The sequence below is a fragment of the Talpa occidentalis genome, unplaced genomic scaffold, assembly GCF_014898055.3.
Source record: "Talpa occidentalis isolate TD23 unplaced genomic scaffold, MPIMG_talOcc4v2.1 talOcc4.4, whole genome shotgun sequence".
Lineage (NCBI taxonomy): Eukaryota > Metazoa > Chordata > Mammalia > Eulipotyphla > Talpidae > Talpa > Talpa occidentalis.
The window spans coordinates 127,405,618-127,430,365 of NW_023604295.1; the positions used below are offsets into that span (position 1 = coordinate 127,405,618).

General features: G+C 33.5%; 1 protein-coding gene across 19 annotated transcripts in view; it reads left to right on the forward strand.

Moving 5' to 3' along the window:
- PCM1 (pericentriolar material 1) overlaps window positions 1-24,748 on the forward strand; it is an 86,166-nt gene that overhangs the window by 47,639 nt on the left and 13,779 nt on the right. For 7 of the 19 annotated variants that reach the window (XM_037526319.2, XM_037526329.2, XM_037526326.2 and 4 more), the window contains 9 exons: window positions 1,104-1,275; window positions 3,634-3,992; window positions 10,687-10,851; window positions 13,250-13,306; window positions 15,730-15,902; window positions 16,215-16,346; window positions 20,282-20,402; window positions 21,811-21,966; window positions 22,183-22,316. In XM_037526319.2, the coding sequence (XP_037382216.1) occupies window positions 1,104-1,275; window positions 3,634-3,992; window positions 10,687-10,851; window positions 13,250-13,306; window positions 15,730-15,902; window positions 16,215-16,346; window positions 20,282-20,402; window positions 21,811-21,966; window positions 22,183-22,316 (1,469 nt within the window). The remainder of the gene's footprint in view (window positions 1-1,103; window positions 1,276-3,633; window positions 3,993-10,686; window positions 10,852-13,249; window positions 13,307-15,729; window positions 15,903-16,214; window positions 16,347-20,281; window positions 20,403-21,810; window positions 21,967-22,182; window positions 22,317-24,748) is intronic. The other 12 variants (XM_037526332.2, XM_037526336.2, XM_037526333.2 and 9 more) reach the window with 3 other exon arrangements.

Sequence of the window (24,748 nt, forward strand, 5' to 3'; positions counted from 1 at the left end):
TCGATCCCCGGCTGCTCCCCGGCCACCAGAGGCGGGTCCCACATGGCGCATAGACCTCTCCTGCTCCCCTGAGCAGTGTACTTCGGTCCTTCTGCCTGTTCTGTTCCCCGCTCTGGCTCTGGTGAATCCTCTCACCCTCCTGTTCTTCTGACTGTACCCAGTGCTTGTATAAATAAATAAATAAATCTTTTTAAAAAAGAAAAAGGAGTAATTGAAAAGACATTTTGAAGTTGAATGACCCATGAGATGAGATGAGTCATGGTAGAGTTGTTAAAGGCATTTGTCAGGAAATATAGGAGAAAAGGGTTGGTGGGGAAGGGGACATTGTAAATATTAATAAGAGATCACCATCTATTTTTTTAACAGGATTATAAAAACAGTGGCATTATAAAACATAACAGTCTTTTAGTTCCTGAGTGTTAGTTAATATTGGCAGCAAACTTCTTGAGTAGGTTTTATGTGACATAATAAAAAATATTGCAGTGTAGTTCCTTTTCACTGTAACATACTCATGCTAATTCTGTTCAAAGGCTAGTTATTCTTTCACATATTAGTTCAATTTTATGAAACCTTCCTGATGCCTCCTTTTCTCCCCCAAGTTGTTAGTCACTTGCAGATTCCTCTGATATGCACTGTATTAAATATTGATATTTAATTATATTTTATTTTCCCAATTAGAGTGGGAAGAACATAAACTTCGGAGTCATGCAGACCCAGGATCTAATCTGCTTTCCATTTACTAGGTTTTGATCTCTAAGTCTGTTTTCCCATTGGTAGATGTAAAATGGTAAAAATTATTTTCATAGTGTTGCTTTTGGATCATTGAACAAAATAACGTTAAGTGCCTTCAGTTGAGTGTGGCACCGGTTATAATTTGCTAAATGTCAGGTACTATTATTTCTAGCTTTTAGCCCTTAAAGATCATTATTTATCTTTGTGTCACCAGTGCTTAAAATGTAGACTGAGCTGTAAAGAGGTGATTGAATATAAATGTTAGTTTAATTAACAATTTTTTATTTTGTTGGATTTTAACAGAACATCTAATTAAAACTGTCTTAGTTTCATATAAAGGCTAACAGTGCTTCTTTACTTTCATGTATTAGGTGTGAACATCAGCCCTTTATTTCCTTCTAATTTTGGAGATTTTCCTCAGAATATTTCTACACCTAATGAACATCAGCAGCCATTAGCCCAGAATCCTTCAGGCAAAACAGAATATATGGCTTTTCCGAAACCATTTGAAAGCAGTTCTTCTATTGGAGCAGAAAAACAAAGGTATTTGACTAAAACATAATCCATTGTTTGCTTAAACACCACTTTTGTGACTATATCTGATTTTATGTACTTTGAAGACATAGGAAGTTTGGTTTGATAGTGTTGGGTATGTGAAACTTTGACATCTTATCAGATGTCTCTCAGGTATATACCTGTTGTGAGCCCTGATTTGTTAGCAGGGTGTCCTCTAAAATCCATTCTGAAAGAATATGACCTGATGTATAGAGTATTTTATGACCTTGATTTGATATCTGTCTTTCAGATTATGCCAATTCATTGATTTAGGATTAGAAATTAAAATTATTAGAGGAGAGTTGTTGTAAAGTGATGACTTCTATAGTTGATTCATTGCCCCTGTATAGAATTGGTTCCTAGCCCTATCCAAATGTAAAGTTGAGTAGTTAGATTATAAAAATTTTAGGCAAGGAAATGTTAGCGATTCATGATCTCAAGTGATAGTCAGGATTTCTTTCTGTTTCTCACATTTGTTATTTTTAATATACTTTTCCCAAATATAATTTTTTACTCAAATAGCTTGAAAGACTTGTTGGATTGGCTCTAAGCATTTTTATAGATAGTGTTTTAAATGACTGTTAAACCAGAAAATGATTGCTAGTGAGCTGGCTGGAAAAAATTATATTTGAGAATATATATATGTGTGTATATTTCAGTGTGTGTGTGTGTAGTCTTATTGTTACCACTATTTACTTAAAAAAAAATTTGATGGATAAAAACTGAAGGTCAAAAGTATATGGTTTTTCTCTCCTAACCCTTTACAGATGTATAATTCACATCTTTTTAGTTATGTGATTGGGCATGTCTCAGGCTCTTGAACTAGCATCAAAACACATAATAATTTAAGTCATGGATCTTTGTTTTGCTTTTTCACTTAACCAAAACATTGTAGAATTCAACTTTGTAGTCACCTCTAGGAATCCAGTGATTAAGCTGCCTGACCTTATTTTAAATCTCTATTAAAGTATCCTGACATGAATGCTTAGTGTACAGTTTCCATTCAGAAATGATTGTTCCATGAATCTCTATCATAAGCAATAAGCATTTATCAAAGTATAATGTAGGCTTTCCTACTGGAATAGCCCCTGCTTCATTATTACATATTTTGTGTATAATTGATAGTAAAAAAGGATGGATGTATATCTAATATTATTTTAGATGATTTGATCTGCTTCAGATCGGACCTTCTCTCCTCCCCAAATCTCAGCTACTAGGAGTTTCCTGAATTAAATGACTAGAGATAATAAGAGGTCAGATGAATTGTTTTGGTCATGAGCCAGGGTTAGAAAACTTTCGCTGTAAATAGCTAGATAGTAAATAATGCAGGTTACACAGTGTCATAACCATTCACCTTTGCCATTCACTTCTTTTTTCCACCATCCACCTTTGCCATTCATTTTTGCACAAGAGCAGACATAATATTTCAACAAATATGAATGGCATTGTTCCAATAAAGCTGAATAAGCACTGAAACTTGGATTTCTTACAATTTTCATGTGTTACAAACTTAATTGTTTTTCAGCTATTTAAGAATAAAAAAAGCATTCTTAGCTCTCACGCCATATGAAAATAAGTAGCAGGCTGAAATTGGCCTGTGAATTGTAGATTTGTTAACCTGTGTCATGAGTTAAATCCTGAAGGTCAGTACATCCTAAATTATATTTTTAGGAATACTGCTGTCCTTGTCATTCTTGCTCACTTTGTTCCTATGGTATATTAAAAGTTCTGAGAAATCCTGTCAACCTGTTTAACTTTGTTTTGCCTATTTTTCCCCAAACTTTGATGACCAGTGAATAGCATATTAATGTATTAAGCAATGCCAATGTTCAGCAGATAAAATTTGAAAACTGGAACTAGACCAACAGAATGAATTTAGATAATATGAGGAGAAATTATTAGATGCATGGCCATTTGTGTTTATTAAATTCTGGTTCTGTTGGAACTTCTTTAGGTAACACAGATCTGTATATGTTCTCAAATCCTCTACTATAGCTCTTTCTCAGCTATTCCTTCAAGTCTTTTGTTTCTTCCTTTTATGTCCTATTTTCCTTAATTTTTCTTTCCTATGCTTTCTTTCATGAATGCTAAATCTTTGGTTTGGAACTTTGCCAGTAAAAATGATCTAGTAAGAAAGCTCCAAAACAAAATTTTAAAGTAATTTAATGCACTAGTCTATATAATATTTACAGATCTAATGGATTTTTTTTTTTTTTTTTTTTGGAAAATATACCCTGTTGATTTTATTTACCTAAATCTAGAAACTATAAATTATTTAGATCTGGAGTTTTCAGTAAATACAGAAATTTCTCACTGTAATTTGTAAAACTAATTTTCATTGGTAAGGAATCAAAAACAGCCTGAAGAGGAGATGGAAAACAGTAGGACACCATGGTTATATGACCAAGAAGGTGAAGTAGAAAAGCCATTTATCAAGCCTGGATTTGCAGTGTCTGTAGAGAAACCTACTAATAGTAGTCGCAAAAATCAACTAGACACCAGTAGAAGAAGACGCCAGTTTGATGAAGAGTCATTAGAAAGCTTTAGCAGTATGCCTGATCCAGTAGATCCAACAACAGTAACTAAAACATTCAAGACAAGGAAAGCATCTGCACAGGCAAGTGTGGGATCTAAAGATAAAACTCCCAAGTCAAAGAGTAAGAAGAGACATTCTACTCAATTGAAAAGCAGAATTAAAAATATTGGTAAGTATGGAAATTTGTTGACTATTGAGCCATGTAAATGTTGGTAACCTTAGACCAGCATATTGACGTAGTAAATATCTTTGTGACTAGATGGGTAGGTACTATTCTTCACCTACTTTAATAGTCATTTTTAGTAATTTTACAAAATTTATCAAATACAATTATTTTAAAATACAGCATTTCTTTTTTCCCTGCTTACTAAATTTCTTATATTTCCTATATACATGACTACTGCTATTTGGAAAACTCAGATATTTTCCAAATCGTGTACATTACTTTAAAACAATATGCCCGAGTTTTACTATTCCCTTTAATTTTTACATCTATAACTTTTGTCATCTAGAATTTAATTAGATCTTTGATTGATTCATTTAAAGAAATGTGGACCTTTAATAACCACTTTGCAGTGTTTGAATATAATATAAAGCCACTTTTAGCCCTTTGGAAACAGAATCCTAAAAAGGTTAAAAATACATATATACATTTTATTGAATCTTGCCATTAAGTATCATTATAACAAAGTTCTCATTTTAGTGTTACCTACATGCCACTTAAAAAAAAAAAGATTTTCTTTGATTTTTCGAAGGATTTACTGAAATCTAGCAGTTAGTTAAAAATACTACACCAATTGCAGTCTCTAATATTAATATTACTGAAGGTTGTTCCTTCAAATTTGCAAGAAATACTTTCTGGCTGTGGCTTTAAGAGTTATTCTGTGTTCAATGAGAATATTTGGTGCTTAAGAATGAACTTTTAGACCTATATTAAGAAAAGTTTGAAAAATCAGTGATCATTACTATTTCTTAGAATTTAACAATACGTTAAAGTATATTAAAGGTCCTGGGAAATCCTGTAGTAAAAAATCTACCTGTAAACTTTGGCGGCATTTTGGGGTAATGAAACACTTGAAAAATCTGATGAAAAGCAGGCTATAAAAAAAATAAATATACTTCCTTTTTCATTTTAGTACTTCTTGTTATCCTTGGCTCCTGCCTCTACCCCTTTGTGTAGAATCTGATTTGATGGCTAAGTAAGCACATTTCAAGAGGGGTTACATTTTTCTCATCATACACATAATCTTCCTTGAGATCATTTTCCAGTGTGGAAGGAGCATGAAAGTACAGCTACTGCTTTCTCCAATAAAAATAATCTCTGGTGGCACTAAGAGAAGTGACTTAAGTAGATAATAATTGTTATTTTTAAGAGAGCCTTTGGATTACTTACTGTACATTTAATTCCATGATACTTTGTATTCCACAAAAGACATTTTTGTCATATGAATATGTGAAGAAAAACTTATCACAATATTCTCTCATTTAGCTGATTTGAGTGGGCAATACTTAAACATTTTTTGTACAAAGAATCTTGGGAACTTGCTTAAGGGCAAACTGTGATTCATTCTGTGGAGGGCATACACACAAAACAAAAAGACTTGATAGCCAAATCAAGTTAATGAATAGAGTGTAACGTACTAACATGGCAAAATCAAACAAGTCATCTAAATCCTTGCTATCCAAATGTGAACCTATGGACAAACAGAATCAGCATCTTCTGGGAACTTGCTAGAAATGCAAACTACCTTATGCCAGCTGCATAGAGTATGCACTGTTTTTCAGTGTGTATTTTAGCGAGATTCCAGTTGTTTTAATATGTTAGGCACACTAAAGTCTGAGAAGCTCTGAGCTAGAGCTTCTCTAGCTTCTCTAGCTGTCAATTTCTCTAGCCACAATTTCTTCGGGAAAAGAATGTCTTAAAGGAAGTGGTAAAGGAAGTGGAGGAAGACAAGATTGGAAAGCCTTCCAAATTTTCAATAAGAAAAGTATAGAGTCAGGACAAAAATAAAAAGATGAGAGGAAATGGGGAGGGAAGGTTATGGCAAATAGACCAGCATAGTTTTAGTTAAGGTGCTGTCCTGAGAGAGAAAGTATAAGCAGTTACACTGTCCCAGATTTAACTAGAGTTATTTCTTCACACATGTTTTTTGCATATGTAGACAGTCTTTTAGAAATAACATGGAAAATCTTCATTTAACTTAAGTTCACATGATGGTAATATATTTTAATCTTTAGGTCTTTATATATAAAAGTACATATTTTTGTGAAGTAAAATTTTACAAAGTACATGATAATCATCTTTTAAATTTTCAAAATTAGATCTTACTAGTTGAGCATGATTGCTTACCTTCTTGGGTTTTTCAATTATCAGATGTATGATTTGGTTATCATAACCAAATAATTTGGCTCTACTCTACCAGACTCATTTTCTATTTTGAATTAGGGTCATGTAGTTTAGATTTCATTACTCTTTTCTTGGAAAATGGTATAAAACTATCAGTGTACTGGGTTCTAATTGTCCCTGCCTGAATCTTTTCATATTTTTTCCTCCTGCCCTTCCTGTTGCTCACTAATGAAAATTGAGATGAAATGGGTATCAAGCATTGGGTCAAGCAAGGCCTAAGAGATGTGGCCAGTAAAGGAATATCCTTTTTAGATGCAGAGTGCTTATTACTTAAATAGGCAAAGAAAAGAAGAATAGCCAAATGTGCCCGCTTTCTTTGTTCCCATATGCCACTAGAGTAACGCTAAAAGGGGCCAGATGACAATTGGAAGAGTGCTGCTGAGGGGTCAGTGCTGTACTGCAGCTAAGCCACTTTACAATATGGCGATGTGTCCTCAGTAGGTGAGACAGAAAGGTCTCCTGTTTAGTCAGAACCTGGGAGGAGATGTGAAACTCTCATATGCAAAAGGGAGTTAAGTGAGAAATGGCCACATAGCAGCTCCTCACTAGCCTCCTGTGTTTCAATGCCCTGTGTCCCAGGAGAACCATACAGCCTTCTGCCATGACTTAGATTGACAATGCAGTTTAGTCTTTACCTAGCTGGCCTATGTGGATATGTGCAACGTCTCCAGGATGCCATGACTGAACTGTTTCCCTACAATACATACAACAACTGGATGTACTGACAAAGCCGAAAGTGCTAGTTCTTCTAGCTGTACCTCATACTAAGAAAACAGAATGGGAGTGAGGGAATAATAATAATGAAATGATATTGTTGCTATTGTTATTCTAGCTGGCCTACCCAGTGTTAAAGTATTAACTATCACTGATTCTCCTACTCTCCCTTGGGTTTTAATATTAGTGTCCAAGATTAAACACACACACACACACACACACACACATATTCTTGGACTATGGAAATCTTGCCCTTAATGTTTCTGATTTGAAACTTATTAAAACCAGGTTTTTAAAAATTAATTATAGCATGCTTCTCTGCATAGTTTCAGCTGTTTTGGAAAGTGATTTCTTTTGAATATGGGACTTTTTAAAAGAGAATTGGGGTTTCTCAAAGAAAATTTTGTGTATGCTAATATATTTTAATTTTGAAAAGAATATATTTATATTTCACATGATTCAGTAATAGTTAGAAGCTTAATAGTCAGAAGCTTATATAAATGTTCTTGTTAGAATAATATGCTGTAAGTTTTCGATTCTACCATTCTTTTTACATATTACATCATATCCTTTATTGCTGGGCCTGTTTTGTATTAAGGTCAAAAATAACCACAAGGACTCTTTCTCCAGTAAGTTTTATGCAGAATGGATGAGAGTGACTAGACTTTAGTTTTAGAGACTGTGACGTAACATGAAAATAAGATAACGAAGTCCTTAATAATGGCCTTAAATAAAGAGAAGGTTGAATCCAGGTAAGATATCAAGTAGAAGTTGACAGTATATAATGGCACCTTACTTGTTACTAACAGAGCAACTATTGTAATCTGAAGGGTGTCGAGCTGAAAAGCATTAGGTTCTGCTGGCCCTTTTCAGATTGTCTAGACAAAGATCAGAAATCTACGGTTCCTGGGGAAATTTTGATTGGAGGAGATCCATGTTGTCTCTCCTGTTCTTGGCACCTTCCTCCTTGAGAGTCGGGTGTCAGTCTTTTTGCCATTTCAGGGTATTAATGGGCAGGAGTATCACTGAGAAGGTAGGTGGTATCCTCTGTACTCTGAACCTGAGAGAGCGTTTCTTTATAGCTGAGGAGACTAAGTAGAGCAGCTCTTCTTTTTGTATCTATGAGGGGAGACTGGCAACTTGCTGTCCAGAACATTGCTTGACCTTAGAAGCAAGGCTGCCAAGCAGCAGGCCACCATGAAATACACCCAGCTGTTAGGTCCAGCCATAAGGGTGTAAGTTGTGACTAGGCCAGTGAATATAGCATGTATATAAAAGGGCCCCTGCAGCAAGAGAGAAGACATAAAAGACTACTAGAAAAGGTGAAATCCAGTAAAAACAGGATTACTGAAAGAAATATACACATGAATAAAATGACAGGAGCCACCTGAGCAGATTAAATAACAAATTCTCTAGAACTAGGAAAGATTAATTTCACATTTAATGTTTAGATCATTTGAAAAAAAGATGAATGCTATAAAGTCTTAACCTATAATCTAGAAAATCAAGGGGAATAATTATGACACAGAGCAAAAGGTAATAACATATATAATCATAAAATTAGAGGCTTAAGGACAAACTTCGGATCTGATACTTAAAGGAGAAAAAAACCAGGTGGAGGTGCAATAGTTAATTAAAAAAGAAGAATCTTGAATAAAGAAATTCTGAAGACCGCAGATTAAAACAGCTGACTGTTGTCCAGCCAGGAGGCAAGGGGAAGCACATACATACCTTAGTGTGTATACTGATAAAATTCCTGAATTCCAAGGGAGAAGTAAAAATCTATAAATTTCCAGACTGAAAGAACAAGATACACACAATGAAAAATAACCATACTGACTTCTGAGAATCTCACAACACAGAAGTAGAAGTAAAATAATCCATATCTGGACAAAAAAGGACTGCAACTCTAGAGTACTATACTCAGATGAGACCTGCACTCGTCAAGATAAAAAGAAGATACTGGTTTATCTAATTTGAGGGAACTACAGGAACACATATCAAGTGTTCATACGAGAGGTTCAGTAAAGAAAACAGCTCAATCTCAGTTATTAATATAAATTCAAAGTCAAATGGTTAATTTTATCTGCAAATATATCTGAAGATTATTTTGTTGTCAATAGGGTTTATTATAGAAATTCATCATTGTAAGGCACTCTTGTTAACATAATTTATTATATCAACAAATTGAAGGATAAAAGTCATGATAGCAGTGTATCAGATAAAATCTAAAGTAATTCCTAATGAAAATTCTAAAATTCACACAAAGCAGTTACATAAATACACAAGGTATTAACTAATGCCAATCATAAATACCATTGTAAATGAAAATACTCCAAAAATATTTCTGTTGAAATTAAGAATTAAACAGGGATTTCTTTTCCAACCGTCTTTATTTAGTATTGTTTGGAAAGCATTGTGAAGAGAAATTAAGTAATTGGAATAAAACTGGAAAAGGAGGGAAACAAATTTTGTACATTTTTTTCTGTAAAAGAGCCCAAGAAATTAAATATTAAAACTATCAAAAATAAAGTTATCTGTTTATGACATAAGTGTGCAGATATTTCTCTAGTATAGTAATATCTAGAAGAAATGGGAGTGGGAAGAAATTCAAAGCTATTGGAGTGGGGGGAGCTTTAGAAATAAATTCTAACAAAGTATATCTATAAAAATCAATAGTGTATTCTTAAAAACATGAAAGAAGATGGAACAAGTATAAAAACAACCATGGTCTGGGCCTCCCCTGGTGGCGCAGCGGTTGAGCACTGGGCTGCGAGGCTGCCCGCAGCCTCTGCAGCTCCGGTTCGTTCCCTGGCCGCCGGCGAGGGTCCCACAAAAAAAAAAAAAAAAAAAAAAAAAAAATGTTCTCAGATTAGGATCTATAAATCAGATACTCTCAAATATTTTTAACATAATTTCATTTTGAATACCCAGAACTATTTCTGTAACTGATAGGGCTGGCTGGGAGGGGCCAATAAGAATTCCAAGGCTTATGTAGAATGACAAATGTTCGAGAAAAGCCAAGAAAAGTGAAGCTAGGCGGGACTTGCCTTATCAGATTTTTAAACATACTGTAAAACTTCTGTGCCTAATAGAATGAAAGAGGCATTGGACATTATAGTAGATCAGTTAAACAATGCCCAGAAATAAAACTCGATAAGGTGGTTTAATGTAAGGTTGCATTTTTAACTCAGTGGGAAAATGGTAGGTTTAACTAATTCATATGGAATAAAGTTTAATTACTACCCTTCCATATACCAAAATAAATATTAAAAAAAGAACATTTAGTAGATTATATGTATACCTATGGGTGGTATTTTTAAACCAATTCATATTACACAAAAGCTACAATAAAAAGGCAGACATTTGACTAATGTCCATACTATTATCTCTGTCATGGATATTTTATATAGATTGGAAAATTCTTCCTTGTATTTCCAATACTGAAAAATTACTACCTTGCAGTCTAGTGCAGAATTTAAGTCAATAATAGTTTGAGTTGGGATGATATCATTAAGATGGCTACCAAAGGAAAATGAAGTGTATTAGGCTTTATTACTGTTTCACCCCATGCTTTCCAAACATATGTCCAAGACATATTAAACTGTTTTATATTCTATTTATATTAGGCCTTCACAGCATTCTAAATCGAGTTATCTGAACTTTTTCACTGTGGAAATCAATTTCCCTTTCAATTTAAATTAGTCGCAACTGATAACAGTTGTTACTTTTTTCACTCAAGGGTATGAAAGTGCCAGTATGTCTAGCACATGTGAACCTTGCAAAAATAGGAACAGACATTCAGCCCAGACTGAAGAGCCTGTTCAAGCAAAAGTATTCAGCAGAAAGAATCATGAGCAGCTGGAAAAAATAATAAAATATAATAGGTCTACAGAAATATCTTCAGGTATGTTCTTTTTTTGGTTTGCTTTAAAGACTTCGCCTTAGGTTTTGAAAAGCTCCACATTAAAGCAAATTTTAAAATTGGTCTTTCATCTTCTGTCATGTGCAAGATTTTATAGTAGCTATACAGTACACATTCCTTATTTCAGAAAATGTAAACTGAAAATATTTTGTGTTAGTATGATACTAGCTTTTGACACATTTTGATAAAATTCTAAACAAAAAAGTATAGTTGAGGGGTCTCCCTGATGGCACAGGGATTAAAGTCTCAGCACTATCAAGCTACTGCTGGCCACTGTGACAAGAGTTCGATCCCCGGCCAGGGAGCTGACCCATATGGCACAGCAGACCTCCTGTCTCGCCCGCTGCCCCTCAGCATTGTATTTCCGTAGATCTGCCCGTTCTGTTCCCCACTCTGTCTCTGGTGAATCCTCTCACCCCCTGCACCTCTGGTCTATACCCCAGTTCTTATATGCATAAATAAAATAAATCTTAAAATATATATATATTTATTTATTTATAGTTGACAGTTTGGAATTCCTAGTTTGAAAATCTTACTGGATAAGAATTAGGTATAAAATTATAATACCCTGCTGTAAACCTTGGCTTCACTGTGCCTTTAAGTTTAAATGTGATAATGTAACACATATGGCCAGCAGATACTTGGTTTTTTCCTGCCTCTCCAGACTCATTTCTCACCACCCTCTAACTTGAACCATGGTGCTGACATTTCCCTATAGCTATTATGCTATTTCTCATCTCAGCGGTTATCTTTTCTGCTTCATGCTTTTTGCTCTTAGTGCCCTTTCTCTGCTGGACTCCTATCTTTATTCAGCACTCTAAAATTGCATCCAAATCCAAGCCAGACCATGTTTAACTTTTTTCCTTTTTGTTTCTATTGTAGCCTGTGTAAACCACTTTGTTGGCTGTATCACATTAGTGTTTGCCTGTTTAACTGTATGTCATCCTTTTGAGTCCCTTGGCAGCAGCTAATACCTTTCATATTTGATCTTAAATATTAGCACAATACCCTGACATATGGCAGACACTTAGTGTTTATTGAATGGAGTCATATTTATTTGCTACAATTTTCGTTTAAATAAGTACTAGTACTTTACTGATTTATAAAGAATAAGTATATCTCACACAAATACAAGAGACAGTAAATAGAGACTCAATTCTCAGTTACCAGTAAGCTATCAATGAACGTAGTACACCCACCATTTGTATCATGTTCTATATGTTTACAAATAACACCTTATTCGAGCCTCATAATTCTCTGAAGTGGTTTTATTTCCATTTTGCAGATGAAGAAACATCAGAGGAGGTACCTATTTTTTTTCCCAACACTCAAATAGCTAGAATACAAAATGGCACAATTTTCCTTAATTTTTCAAAAATTGAGCCCTCAACCCAGTAATTTACATTTGTAGACATTTAAATTTTGGAAACACAAAGGAGGGAATCAGAATTTAGTGTTACCTGAATGGTATAACTCCAACTATGTTTAAATAAAAAACAATGAAAACTGGAAGAAAATGCATCATATACCTTTAAACACTTTATAATGAGTACTGATTATAACAAAAGCATGTATTTTGAAATAACTTCCTCAAGGTTTTATTGCTAGGAAATGGGAGATCTGAAGATTTAATCCTGGTCTTATATTACATTTAGGATCTTTTTGGCAAAAATAATTACTGTCTTGATTCTGACATTTTCCCCAAGTTTATAATATTAATCTCTTTCCACTATCTTTAACGAATAGTGCTATCTTTAATGAGTAAAAAAATGAGGGCGAGAACGAAATTGAAAAACTTAGTAAATTTGGATCAGTTACCTAAATAATAGCAAGTTGGACATATTAGACCTTAATGTCACTTAAAAAAATGTAATCATATTGATTTTGTTTGGTAAATTAAAAAATGTTTGAACAGTGTAAGTATACATTTGTGTGTATATAATTATCACTTTCAAAAAAGGGCTTAGTTTTAGCTATTACCCTAAAATTCATTATAGCATGTAAGTTTCATTATGTTATTGAAGCATAACATATGTGACTACTAGTTTTGAGTTCTACAGTCCTCTTCTCCCTTGGGAGCTGTGGGAGGTTCACCTACTTGTGTAAGCTTTTAAGAGTGAGCAGTTAAGTAGTTTATTATGATAGTCATCATCAGTCACATTAATGTAAATTTATAGCAAATCTTTCAAGATTTTCCCTGATGAGATTATTTTTTAATAGAGCATAAGCCATACATTGTGATGTAATTTTTAGTTCAGGCAAGCAATTTTAAAGAAATTTGTTTATTTCTTAATATTCATTCACTTATTCACATTTTAGACCCTGTCTTTACTATTCATCTACATTTTATGTTCATCCTTATGTCTGCCCTTTCCTACAGCACATGCTAGGAGAATACTACAGCAATCTAACAGAAATGCATGCAATGAAGCGCCAGGTAACAATCTGCTTAGTTTTGGTGCCATTTTTATATTAGAATTTTTCCATTAGTCCTAAAAATCCTTAGATTTACTTTGCTTTGATTATTTTTTTTAGCTTAGTGTACAGATAATATATATACTGTTTGATTACTATAAAAGGTGAAGAGTTCATAATCAAATTTCTGGACCCTTTCATTTGTAATTTTTGGTTGATAAAATTGGCTGATTTGGGGGGTTTTATTTCCTGTTAGTGCAAGTAATCAACACATGCAAATGGGTAAGAGAAAACCTTTTTATTATTTAGTTTTTTATTGATTGATTTTATGTTTCTTAAATGCTTAAAAACATTAATTTTTTTTTTGGAAACAGTTATTTTTAGTCCTAGCTCTGATTTACAGTATTAAGTATTACATGACTTGTGTTATATTGCTCATTTTTTTTTTTTTTTTTTTTTTTTTAAATTTTTAATTTTTTTTGTGGGACCTTCGCCGGCAGCCGGGGAACGAACCAGCGCTGCAGAGGCTGCAGGCAGCCTTACAACCCAGCGCTCAACCGCTGCGCCACCAGGGGAGGCCCCTATATTGCTCATTTTTTGTTACCAGTCAACATCTATAAGAAAAAGCATGTAAAGATCATTATAAAGAAAGGTCACGGAAAACTACAATTTGTTAGAGAATTCAAAATTATTTTTTTACACTATGTATTTTCATTAAATATGATTCTGTGTGATTTAGAATTATAAATGTTCTTTAATGCCTCCTGCAGCTGTACATGAGTGAACAATAAAAACCTGTGTGAACATTTAGGAGACCTAAGGGGAAAGAAAACAAGGACCTAGCATTGACAAAACTCAATAATCAGTGGCCCTTCTAAAGAAAGACCTCTGAAAATTAAAAACAGGATAGAATAAAGAAAGCGTGACTAAGCCCAAGGATTTTTCTAGCCTTAGCTAGGATCAAGAGGCAAAAATTTCTGCTACTTTTTTTTGCAGGAAGGTGGACTGAAGCATGTGTTTGGTGTAATTCATAATTTGGGAATAATTAATGATATATAATTTAGAGTGATAATTTTATCACATGTAGAAGTATTAACAGTGTTAATAAATATATTTTTAATCTTTGAAATAAACATTTTCTAAATCAAATAATTATGCGCAAACTACAATATTGTATATAAATTGAAAGTTTACGTATCAAATAATATCTGGAGTTTTCCTATAAGTAGAGATGTGGTTCCTGCTTATAATATTAATTATGTAGTAATATATTGCATTTGAACAATTTAAAACTACTAAGAGAACTTTAACATAGCATTTCATTTTATGCACAGATGTCTGAGGCAAGACAGGGAGGTTGTAGATTCATTGTCTTTATTATGAAAATTGAGACCAAGAGATGTTAACTATATAGTTTAGCATATTACTGGAAAGTTTTCTCATTAGACTACATTTGCTTTGCATTTTCTTATGCCTCTTTTGCAAATAGTGAATTAAATTTTTGTTTTTGCATCTTTATTTGAAAATGCAATATATTAAAATATTCAACAGTTTACCTTCCCTTTCTTAGAAACTTATCACTTATTTTTGTGGAATGTGAATATTTAGCTACATGTGGTTCTGTTACTCTAGAAAGTTTAACAGAATTTGATGGCTAGGTGAGCCACCTTTTAAAAGAGAAGAAAAAGAGGTTTTTTCCATTAAACAAATCAGTATGGGAATAGTTTCTAACTTTTAGAAATAAAGGTATGACTCTCTGCCTTTAAGGGTGATGCTAGTATGTTATCAACAAATGCATATAGCAGAACTATTACTAAATTATAAAGTGCTGCCTAGATTCTGTGCAACTGGAAATTTCTGTTGGGTCACTGCCTGCTCCAATGTATACCATGTCAATAAGACAACAGTAAAATTGACTTATAGTATTATAGTTACATACTCAGTTTTTCATCAAAGCATGAGACCTGAGAAAATTAGTAGACCTGACTTGATAGGCCTTAAAATATTAGTCTCACTGACAGCATTGAGTTTGTTCTCACCATTAACATATTTCCTTTTCTGCAATGAAGTTCATATTACCAAAAAAAGAAAATTATATACATTTAACTTATTTCATTCAACTGCTAAGAAATTCTACTGATTATATCTATGAAATGTGTAAAATTTTCTACAAATTTTTCATTGTGAAATAAGTGTTGTCTAAATAATGCTAAATAATGTTATTTGTACACACAGATATTTCTCCAGTATACAATATATCTTGATATTTGTAAGATTTTCTTTTTATAATGATAATCTTAAGATTCTTTGTATTTTAAAAGTCCTGAAATTAAGTATGTTCTGATTTCTAAGTAATTTAAAGCTAAGAGTAATGATACAAGGCAATAGAAATTATCAAGAAGGTATTTCACTAATATTAACTTCCTGCTCTTTTGTATCTTCCAGAAACTGGGAGTGATTTTTCCATGTTTGAAGCTTTGCGGGATACTATTTATTCTGAAGTCGCTACGCTAATTTCTCAAAATGAATCTCGTCCACATTTTCTTATTGAACTCTTCCACGAGCTTCAGCTACTTAATACAGACTACTTAAGACAGAGGGCTTTATATGCATTGCAGGTATCTGGTACCTTAACATTTTTTCCTAATCTATCTGGTATCTCCTTTCTTCACGATTTTATCTACTTCTTTCTTAGACTGAAGTATGTCCTGATTCCATATGTATTTTGATTTGTTTTCTGTGTACTTTCTTGCCATTTTATTTAAAACTTTTCAGAAGTTAAGTAGCTTCTAGATGAAGTCTTTCTGAGCAATTTTTTTTAGTTTTATCTTTGATGTTATTTCTTCCTCACAGTTAAGCTGTTTCTGCTTTTAAACTTGTAACTAAACATACATGTTTTATGTCAATAAATCTTTTACTTCCTTATTTAGGACATCGTATCCAGACATATTTCTGAGAACCATGAAAAAGAAGGGGATAATGTAAAGTCGGTGAATTCTGGTACATGGATAGCATCAAACTCAGAACTTACTCCTAGTGAAAGCCTTGCTACTACTGATGATGTAAGCTAATAATGATTAGTGAGATGTAGATATAATTTCAAAATGCAGTAAATGAAAGTTAGAGGTTATTGTTAGTTGCTGCAAGTATGTCAGATATATTTGGGTTTTAGCTTTTTTAAAAACTGGAGATTGTTAAATTAGTTTGAGATGAGTTATAAAAATCAATAAAAATATGGCAGCAAACATCAAAAATTATGTATAAATGAAGGATTATAAGGTCTAAAATAACCATATTTATATCTCCACTGACAACATAGAAACTGACTTACAGCAGACATTTAAGTAAAATTTGTTACGTCTTTTAAAGACATTTAGTATACCAGGCAGCAGTCACATCATAATAAGAAACCTTAAATAAGTAAAGGCGAAATAAATCAAGTTTTTGGGATAAAAAGGAATCCTATAAAGAAAAAGTATGTATATATTCAAATTGATAAAGAAAATTTTAAATAGAGTAAAAATGTCCTGGAAATGGGAAAGGTGATTTGCCAGGGATTTGAAAATCACAAGTTTAAAGGTTAAGACACCTGATTCTATTGTAAAAGATTCTGTGTGGTCCTGGGATATCAAATACATTATTTTTTATGCTAACTCTAGCACCTGGCTGTCCATTGAGAAAAGTTCCATAATTGATTAGCAAATATCTGCTATAGGTAGTGAATTGGGAGTCTTACACTGTGTTTCTACTCGTTAATGATAAATGTTAACTTTATAAGTTTCTTCCTGAAGTGATAGTATTGATAGTATTTTCTCAAAAAATTGTCTCTTCTGATAACTGTTGAACACTTTTTCTGAAGTTTTTTTTCCAACTTATATTCATGTTTAAAATAATAATTCCCAAGTCATCTTTTTTGTTTAAAATCTTTCTTTATCAGACTCCAATACCTATAGTATCATGAGCATAAAAACAACATGGTTTAATTGACTTTACAATATCAAACATAGATTAAGTGATCAGTACTTGGAATTAGTTATTATAACTAATTGAAAAATATGTATTCCTTTTTATGGGAAATGTAATGTGGTCCAACTGTATACATAAAAAAATAGAAGATTAGGCTACATGAAAGTTTATTAGGCATTGAAATAATGAGAATGATAAGTATCTGTTCTTTAACCCCTACAAACCAGGGACACCCCTTTTTTTAGTGATTTTTTTATCCTTAACTCTAGTACCTTCCTTTTTCTCTGAGTTACATAGAGGTTGCACTACTTAATTATGTTAAAAGGTTTTTTATTGATTTATATCATCAATATAGAAAATTTTGCTACAATTTAGGATTATGTTAATCCTACAGTGTTTTAGAGTTAATAAAATTCTGTACCGCTTAATGAGTAGGTTTCTTAACTCAAACTGATTCAACAAAATACTGTAGAGTAAGTGGCTTAAACAACATTTATTTCTCACAGTTCTGAATACTCAAAAGTCTAGTACATGGTGCTAACAGGTTCAGTTTTTTGTGAGGGACCTCTCCATGACCCACAGATGTCCACCCTTTCCCATATCTTCACATGGCAATAGAAAGCTGCTTTGATGTCTTTTCCTCTTATAAGGGCAGTAATGTCATCAGAGAGGCTCTACTGCATGACTTCATCTAAACCTGATTACCTCCCAAAGGCTCCACCTCCTAATATCACATCAGGGTTAACATATGACTTTTAGGGCCTCCCTTGGTGGCGCAGTGGTTGAGCGCTGGGCTGTGAGGCTGCCTACAGCCTCTGCAATGCCGGTTCGTTTCCCGGCTGCCAGCAAGGGTCCCACAAAAAAAAAAGAACAAAAAAAAAAAAAACCAAAAAAAATATGAATTTTAGGGAAACACAAATATTCAATCCATAATGGTAGGGACTTGACATAATTCTTTTTAGTATTGCTATTCAATATTGAAATCAGTTCTTTAATAATTCATCTAAAATTTAAATTCAGCATTAATGTCAACATCTTCCCTTTAAATGCCATTTAATCAGCAGCTGCAGCAGTTCAACATCCATTGTTCCTACCTATGGATCTAGAGCAGTGCTATCCAGTAGGACTTTATACAGTGATGGAAGTGTATCTGCACTGTGTAATAGAGTTGTCATTAGTTACTTGAAATGTGACTAGTGTGATTGAAGAACTAAATTTTGAATTTTATTTAAGTAGCCACATAGGTACTGTATTTGGCAGGTAAAGAGTTTCATTCTCCATGTTTCTGTGCTGAAGTCCTTTGAGCTCCATTTATGGAGCTTTTACATACTTGTTTCAGTGTGTGAAAAAGAGTTAAGGAAGTTAAGGGACGTGAGAAATTCAAATTTAAGATGAAGAAAAAACACTACCTTATCTTCTCTGGGTGCTATTAAATTGCAAATACACATGTAATTTTAAGTCTTGAAAGAGCAACAAAATAGTTCCATTCCCTACAATGCATTCCCTACTGCCTAAATTTCCCATTTATCATGATTTAAGCCAAAAATTTTTAAAAGTCAGTAGCCAAGGAGAAAGAACATAATTATGGAGTAGCAATCAGAATATGAGACTTTCACAAATCATGCTATGTATAACAATTAACTGGAAAATAGTCTTGAAATGCTGAAACTATAAAATTTCTAAATACAGAAAAAATTCTTCATGACTTTAATGTAGACAAAGATTTCTTAGGACATAGAAAGCACTAACTATAAACTTTGCAAATGATTAGTTGATTGGAAATAAAGTCCTGCTTTTCAGAAGATACTATTAGAAAAAATAATCACAGTACATAAACCTAACAAGTGACTATATGTAACTGACAGATCCAGACTACATACAGAACTTTTACAACTCAATTTTAAGACAAGCAAAAAAATGAGCAAGAGATTTGAATAGGGGCTTCGCCCATAAAAGATACATGAATGGCCAATGTGCAAATCAAACCATACAGTACCACCTCACACCAACTAGAATAGCTAAAATTAAGAAGACTGACAATAAGGAATGTTGGTGTAAAATGGAGCAAATGAAACTCTCCACTGTGTATAAAATTGTACAGGCATTGTACAATTGTAAACCATTTTGCAAAATTTTGGAAAGCAGTTTGCTAGTTTCTTAAAAGTCAAACAAAAACTTTGCAGGTTACCCAGAAATTTCTCTCTTCTAGGTATTCATCCAGAGGGAATGAAAACATGTCCACCAAAATACTTGTATACTAAATAGTCATAGTGTCTTTAGTCATGATAACCTTAAATGCAAACAACAATAGATAGATAAATGTGGTTCATCTATACAGTGGATTGCTGTTCAGTCACTAAAAAATAGTGAATGTCTGAAACACAAAATGGATTAGTTTCAGAAATACACTGAACAAAAATCAGATGCTGGTTACATTTACATGAAGTTCTAGAATTAGAAAAACTATAATCTGCTGATAGAAGTTATGCAAGCAAGGTGTAGTAAAGAGTGACTGCAGAGGTTTGTATAAGAACTTTTTGGGCTCATGGATATGGTCTTTAGGGAAGGCAGTTAACATGGATGTATATATTTTTCAAAACACATCAAATTGTATACTTAATGGGTGCATTTTGTGTAAATTGTATTTCAATAAAGTTGATTTTCTTTTTAAGTATGAATGATGCTGTCATGTTTTTCTTCTGTATATCAAGTACTAGTTTTGTTAGGATTTGGAAATAGAATTTCCCAGAGGTTATAGAAATAACTAAAAATATTAACTTTTCACAGATTTAATCAGCTGGTTGTTTATCTACATAATAACAGGTTACTTAGTATTTAAATGTTCTTTGTGATTCTGGTTAGTAATTGGTTATTATCACAGTCCTGTTGGAGTAGAATACTCATATAACTTACAAGTATTACATCTTCATGTATAGTTATATGGAAAAACTTAGTTTTTTTGTTAAATTTTTAATATTAATCACAGTTTTAAAAGATAGTGATTTTTGTTTGTTTTTAAACTATAACTTAGGAAACTTTTGAGAAGAACTTTGAAAGAGAAACACATAAAATAAGTGATCAAAATGATGCTGATAATGCTAGTGTCATGTCTGTGTCTTCAAATTTTGAGCCTTTTGCAACAGATGATCTAGGTAAGAGGAATTTTTAATAATTTTAGAACACAACTTTCCTAACGTCTTTGAATTGCATTGATAAGGAAATAAAACTGGAAAGGCAAGATGTTAATGGGTCTTACCCATCAATATAAATTAAATAATCTCTTTTCTAACTTTTAGTTAAAACTCTTTGATACTGGGGAAATCATCTATCCTTCCTGACTGCATATTCTAAGGACATGAGGGATCTTATCCACCTTGCTGTGTTCTTGTGAAAAATATGTAGAACTTTGTAGCACAGGAGTTCAAAAAATGTTAATTTCCTTTCCCTTAAATGAAAGTCATCTTTTAAGATCTTCCAGTTAATGAGAAACATTGAGGTATCAATGCCTCCCGTGACATTTTCATTGACAATATTAATTTCATAATTTGAGGTAAAACTGAAAATTAGCATAAATAATCTTTAGTTGTTAACCCAGGTAAGCGTATAGCCTGGCACATTGGAGTTTTTTCATTGGTTTAAAACCTATAATTTGCATATATCCAAGGGAGAAAAACAACTAACCTGAGCTCTTTCTAGGGGAAAGAAAAATCAGGTACCTGATTCATTCTCCAAACTAGTCAACCAAAAGATACTCAAGTATTTTAATCATTCAGGTCTTTAGGGCACTTGGTTGATATAATAATCTAAAGCCTAATTGTTCTAATGTTTGTTCAAATGATAAGAACAAAATTTAGATAACTTCAAAAGCATTTTACACTACAAAGGGCCAAGCCTCATCCTGTCACTGTACCAAAGCAGTAAGTCTCCCATTTTCCTATTCTGATCAACAAGGGCTCTAGCTCCCTTTGAGTGACTATCAAGTCTATACTGAACCTGTCCCATTACAGAAAAATCTAGACCTTGCCCATCCTTTCCCTTACATTGTCCCCACTTTGTGATTTGCCAAATGACTTAGTCCCACCTGTTTTGTTTCATTTATTGTTTTTTTCTCAGAATCCTTTATGATTTGCTTTTTCTGAGATGGACACAGGAGAATTGGGATATCTTATCCTTTGACCTTTTCCTGGACTTGCTTGTGTTAGGTTGAATTATTTCATCAGCGTTTACTGTTTAAATGATGTAACATGATGTAGTGAAATAAATAGGAACTTCAGAGTCTATAACAGATCTGAGTTCAGATCCCTGCTCCTACATTTAACTGGCTGTGAAACTGTGGGCAAGTTACTTTAAATTCTCTGAAAATGAGGGTAATATCCACTTTATAGGGTTATTTTAAGGATTAAATAAATGCAATAATACATGTCCAGTACCGAACTAATATGGTATCTAGAACTTGTTAAAGCTAGTTTTCTCTCCCCATGTTTAGACTTTTAATACAGTTTGAAGACAACATGAAAAACTTTGATTTTAGAACTGGATATGTATTTTGTCCATATGCAGGTAACACTGTGATTCACCTAGATCAGGCATTAGCAAGAATGAGAGAATACGAGCGTATGAAGACTGAAGCTGAAAACACAAATATAAGATGCACCTGCAGGATTATTGAGGATGAAGATGGTGCTGTTGCCACAACTACAATTAATAACTTAGAAGGTGTGGTTTTTGAATTGATTAAAAGTAAAAATCATAGTTCCTTAAAATTAAAAATCCCATCTGATTTACAATGTTTTTTTTCCTGCCACTTGAATTATTAGGGGTGCTAAAACTACAAGTCTTCCTTTGTTTTAGTATAAAATCATTAGAATTTTGTATAGATGCATATATGTTATTGACTTAATTTTCTAATAGATTGTTTTCTTTTACGAGTAGAAACTCCTGTTGAAAATCACAGCTCACAGCAACCTGTAAATGAAGTTTCTACTGTGCCATGTCCTAGAATTGATACTCAGCAGCTAGATCGACAAATTAAAGCAATAATGAAAGAAGTCATTCCTTTTTTGAAGGTAAGCATTGATTTTTTTTTAAATAATCTCTGTGTTTTGTTTTTCAGTGTATACAAAAGACAATCTTGTCATTAATTCAAAAAAGTCGGGTAAACAAAGAAAAAAAACTAAAAATCACCCATAATTTTGCCACTCAGAATAGCAATATGACATTTTATAAATCTGTGATACTGAAATATAGCACAGCATGCTGTTTTTAATATACTATAAACATCTTCCTAGGTCAGTGTTTTTCTATTGTATATTTTTTAATGGTTGTACCTCACTCATTGTTCATTTAAGTTATAGAATGTCTGCTTTATGCTGTTTTGTATACATAGCATTCTAGCATGAGAATACAAGTTTTCTTTAAAGTAAATATTAAATATAGAAGCAAATGGTAGGTGCCATGTAGACAATTAAAATATGTGATGGTGTCTGTTTTAGGCTAGATAGTCAGAGAAGACTTCTGAAGTGGGAACATTTTAGCAGAGATATAAAGAGCCAACTAAAACCAAGATCATTTCAAAAAATGAGAAGGCCTTAAAGTTGCCTTTAAAGGCCCAGGTGGTTGTAGAAATTTTCTGTGAGATGAAGTTGGAAAGAAAGATGGGCTATTTCTATGGACTATTAACAGGCCATGCTTAGAAATTTGGGCTTTGTTTGAATTTTAGAGGGAAACTCCTAAAGGTTTTAATTGAGAGAAACAAAGTCTAGTTTGTTTGGAGAATGGATAACGGGGGTCAGGAGTTTAATGAAATCAGGTAAGAAATGGTAGTGGCTTTGACAAGGGTGGTAGTAATAGAGATGGGGAAAGGTAGACAACCGCAATACGTCTTGGAAGTCAGCATGCTATAGATGTTATCTAAAACCACAGTACTAGTTAAGAGAGGGGCCAAGACTAGGTGATCCATCTTTAGATGTTTTGCAGAAGAGGAGCCAGAGTACTGTCATTAGGTGACTATATCAATTACTGTTGTGAGTGTTTAATATTCATAGACTAGTCTATTAATTATTACCCCAGTCCCTATTATTAAACATTGTTTATTTTGGTTTCCTTTTCGCTATTTTAAGAGTAACTGACTTAGTAAATTTGAGTTTCATATTTTTATTTCCATAGAAGTAATTCTTAGACTTCTAGCTCAAAAGGTATGAGATTTTAAGGCTTATGATATTTTAAGATTTTATATTTTAAGATATTATATTAAATTGTCACTCAAAGGATAGCAATTTATAGCCCAACAGGAATATGAGGAGAGTACAAGACTGGTAAGTGGTACTATTTTTTGTTTAATAACAATAAACATGCAGAGAAGGAAGTGTGCAAGAAGTAAAACATGAGGGCCTCCCCAGTGGCACAGCGGTTGAGCGCTGGGTTGCAAAGCTGCCCGAAGCCCCTGTGGCGCCGGTTCGATCTCCGGCTTCTCCCCAGCCGCCAGAGGAGGGTCCCACTTGGTGCGCAGACCTCTCCTGCCACCCGCTGCTCCTCTCAGCAGTGTACCTCGGTCCTTCTGCCTGCTCTGCTCCCCGCTCTGGCTCTGGTGAATTCTCTCACCCTCCCGCGCTTCTGACTGTACCCAGTGCTTGTATAAATAAATAAATCTTAAAAAAAAAAAAAAAAAAAAAAAAAAGTAAAACATGAGGCTAGAGCCTTTTCTGGGATGACAGTTTTTTTAAGATTTATTTATTGATTTATGCATACAAGAACTGGGGTAAAGTTCAAAGGTGGGGGGGGGGCAGTGAGAGGATTCACCAGAGATAGAGTGGGGAACAGAACAGGCAGACTGACTGAAATACACTGCTGAGGGGAGCAGCGGGCGAGACAGGAGAGGTCTGCTGCGCCATGTGGGTAGCTCCCTGGCTGGGGATCGAACTAATGCTGTGGCTGCTAATAGCTTCATAGACTGAATCTTAATCCCTTGCGCCACCAGGGAGGCCTGGGATGACACGCTTACATTTTAATATAAAATGGAAATTTTAAAAATTAGAAATGAGAAATTATTATTATGAAAATCCAGATTAAAAAACTACATGTTTTCATTGGGTTCATTTCTTACAACCTGCTTGTACTTTTAATTTCTCTGTTGAAGCAACTGCTTTGTTTGGAATATTTTGAGAAAAGACAGAGCTTTAAGAAGTAATTTAGAAATTTTTTTTCTTTCAAGACTGCAGGGTATCTGATTATTTCCAAAAAAAGATTCCCTTTAGCCATGACCAAATTATTCCATGCAAAAACTGAGAAACTTAGGTTTTTCCTTGGCCGCTCCAGTAACTGCTTAAATGGTCTTACTGTTTGCTTCCTCTTCTAATCTTTGAACTTCCCTGCTAGAGTTACTAGTGCTTTTAAGGCCTTGATGCTTTGCTGCTATTTCTGCCTAGAATGCTTTTCCCTCAAATATCTGCATGACTTTTACCCTTGAATCCAAGTCTCTGGTCAAATGTTACCCTTTTAG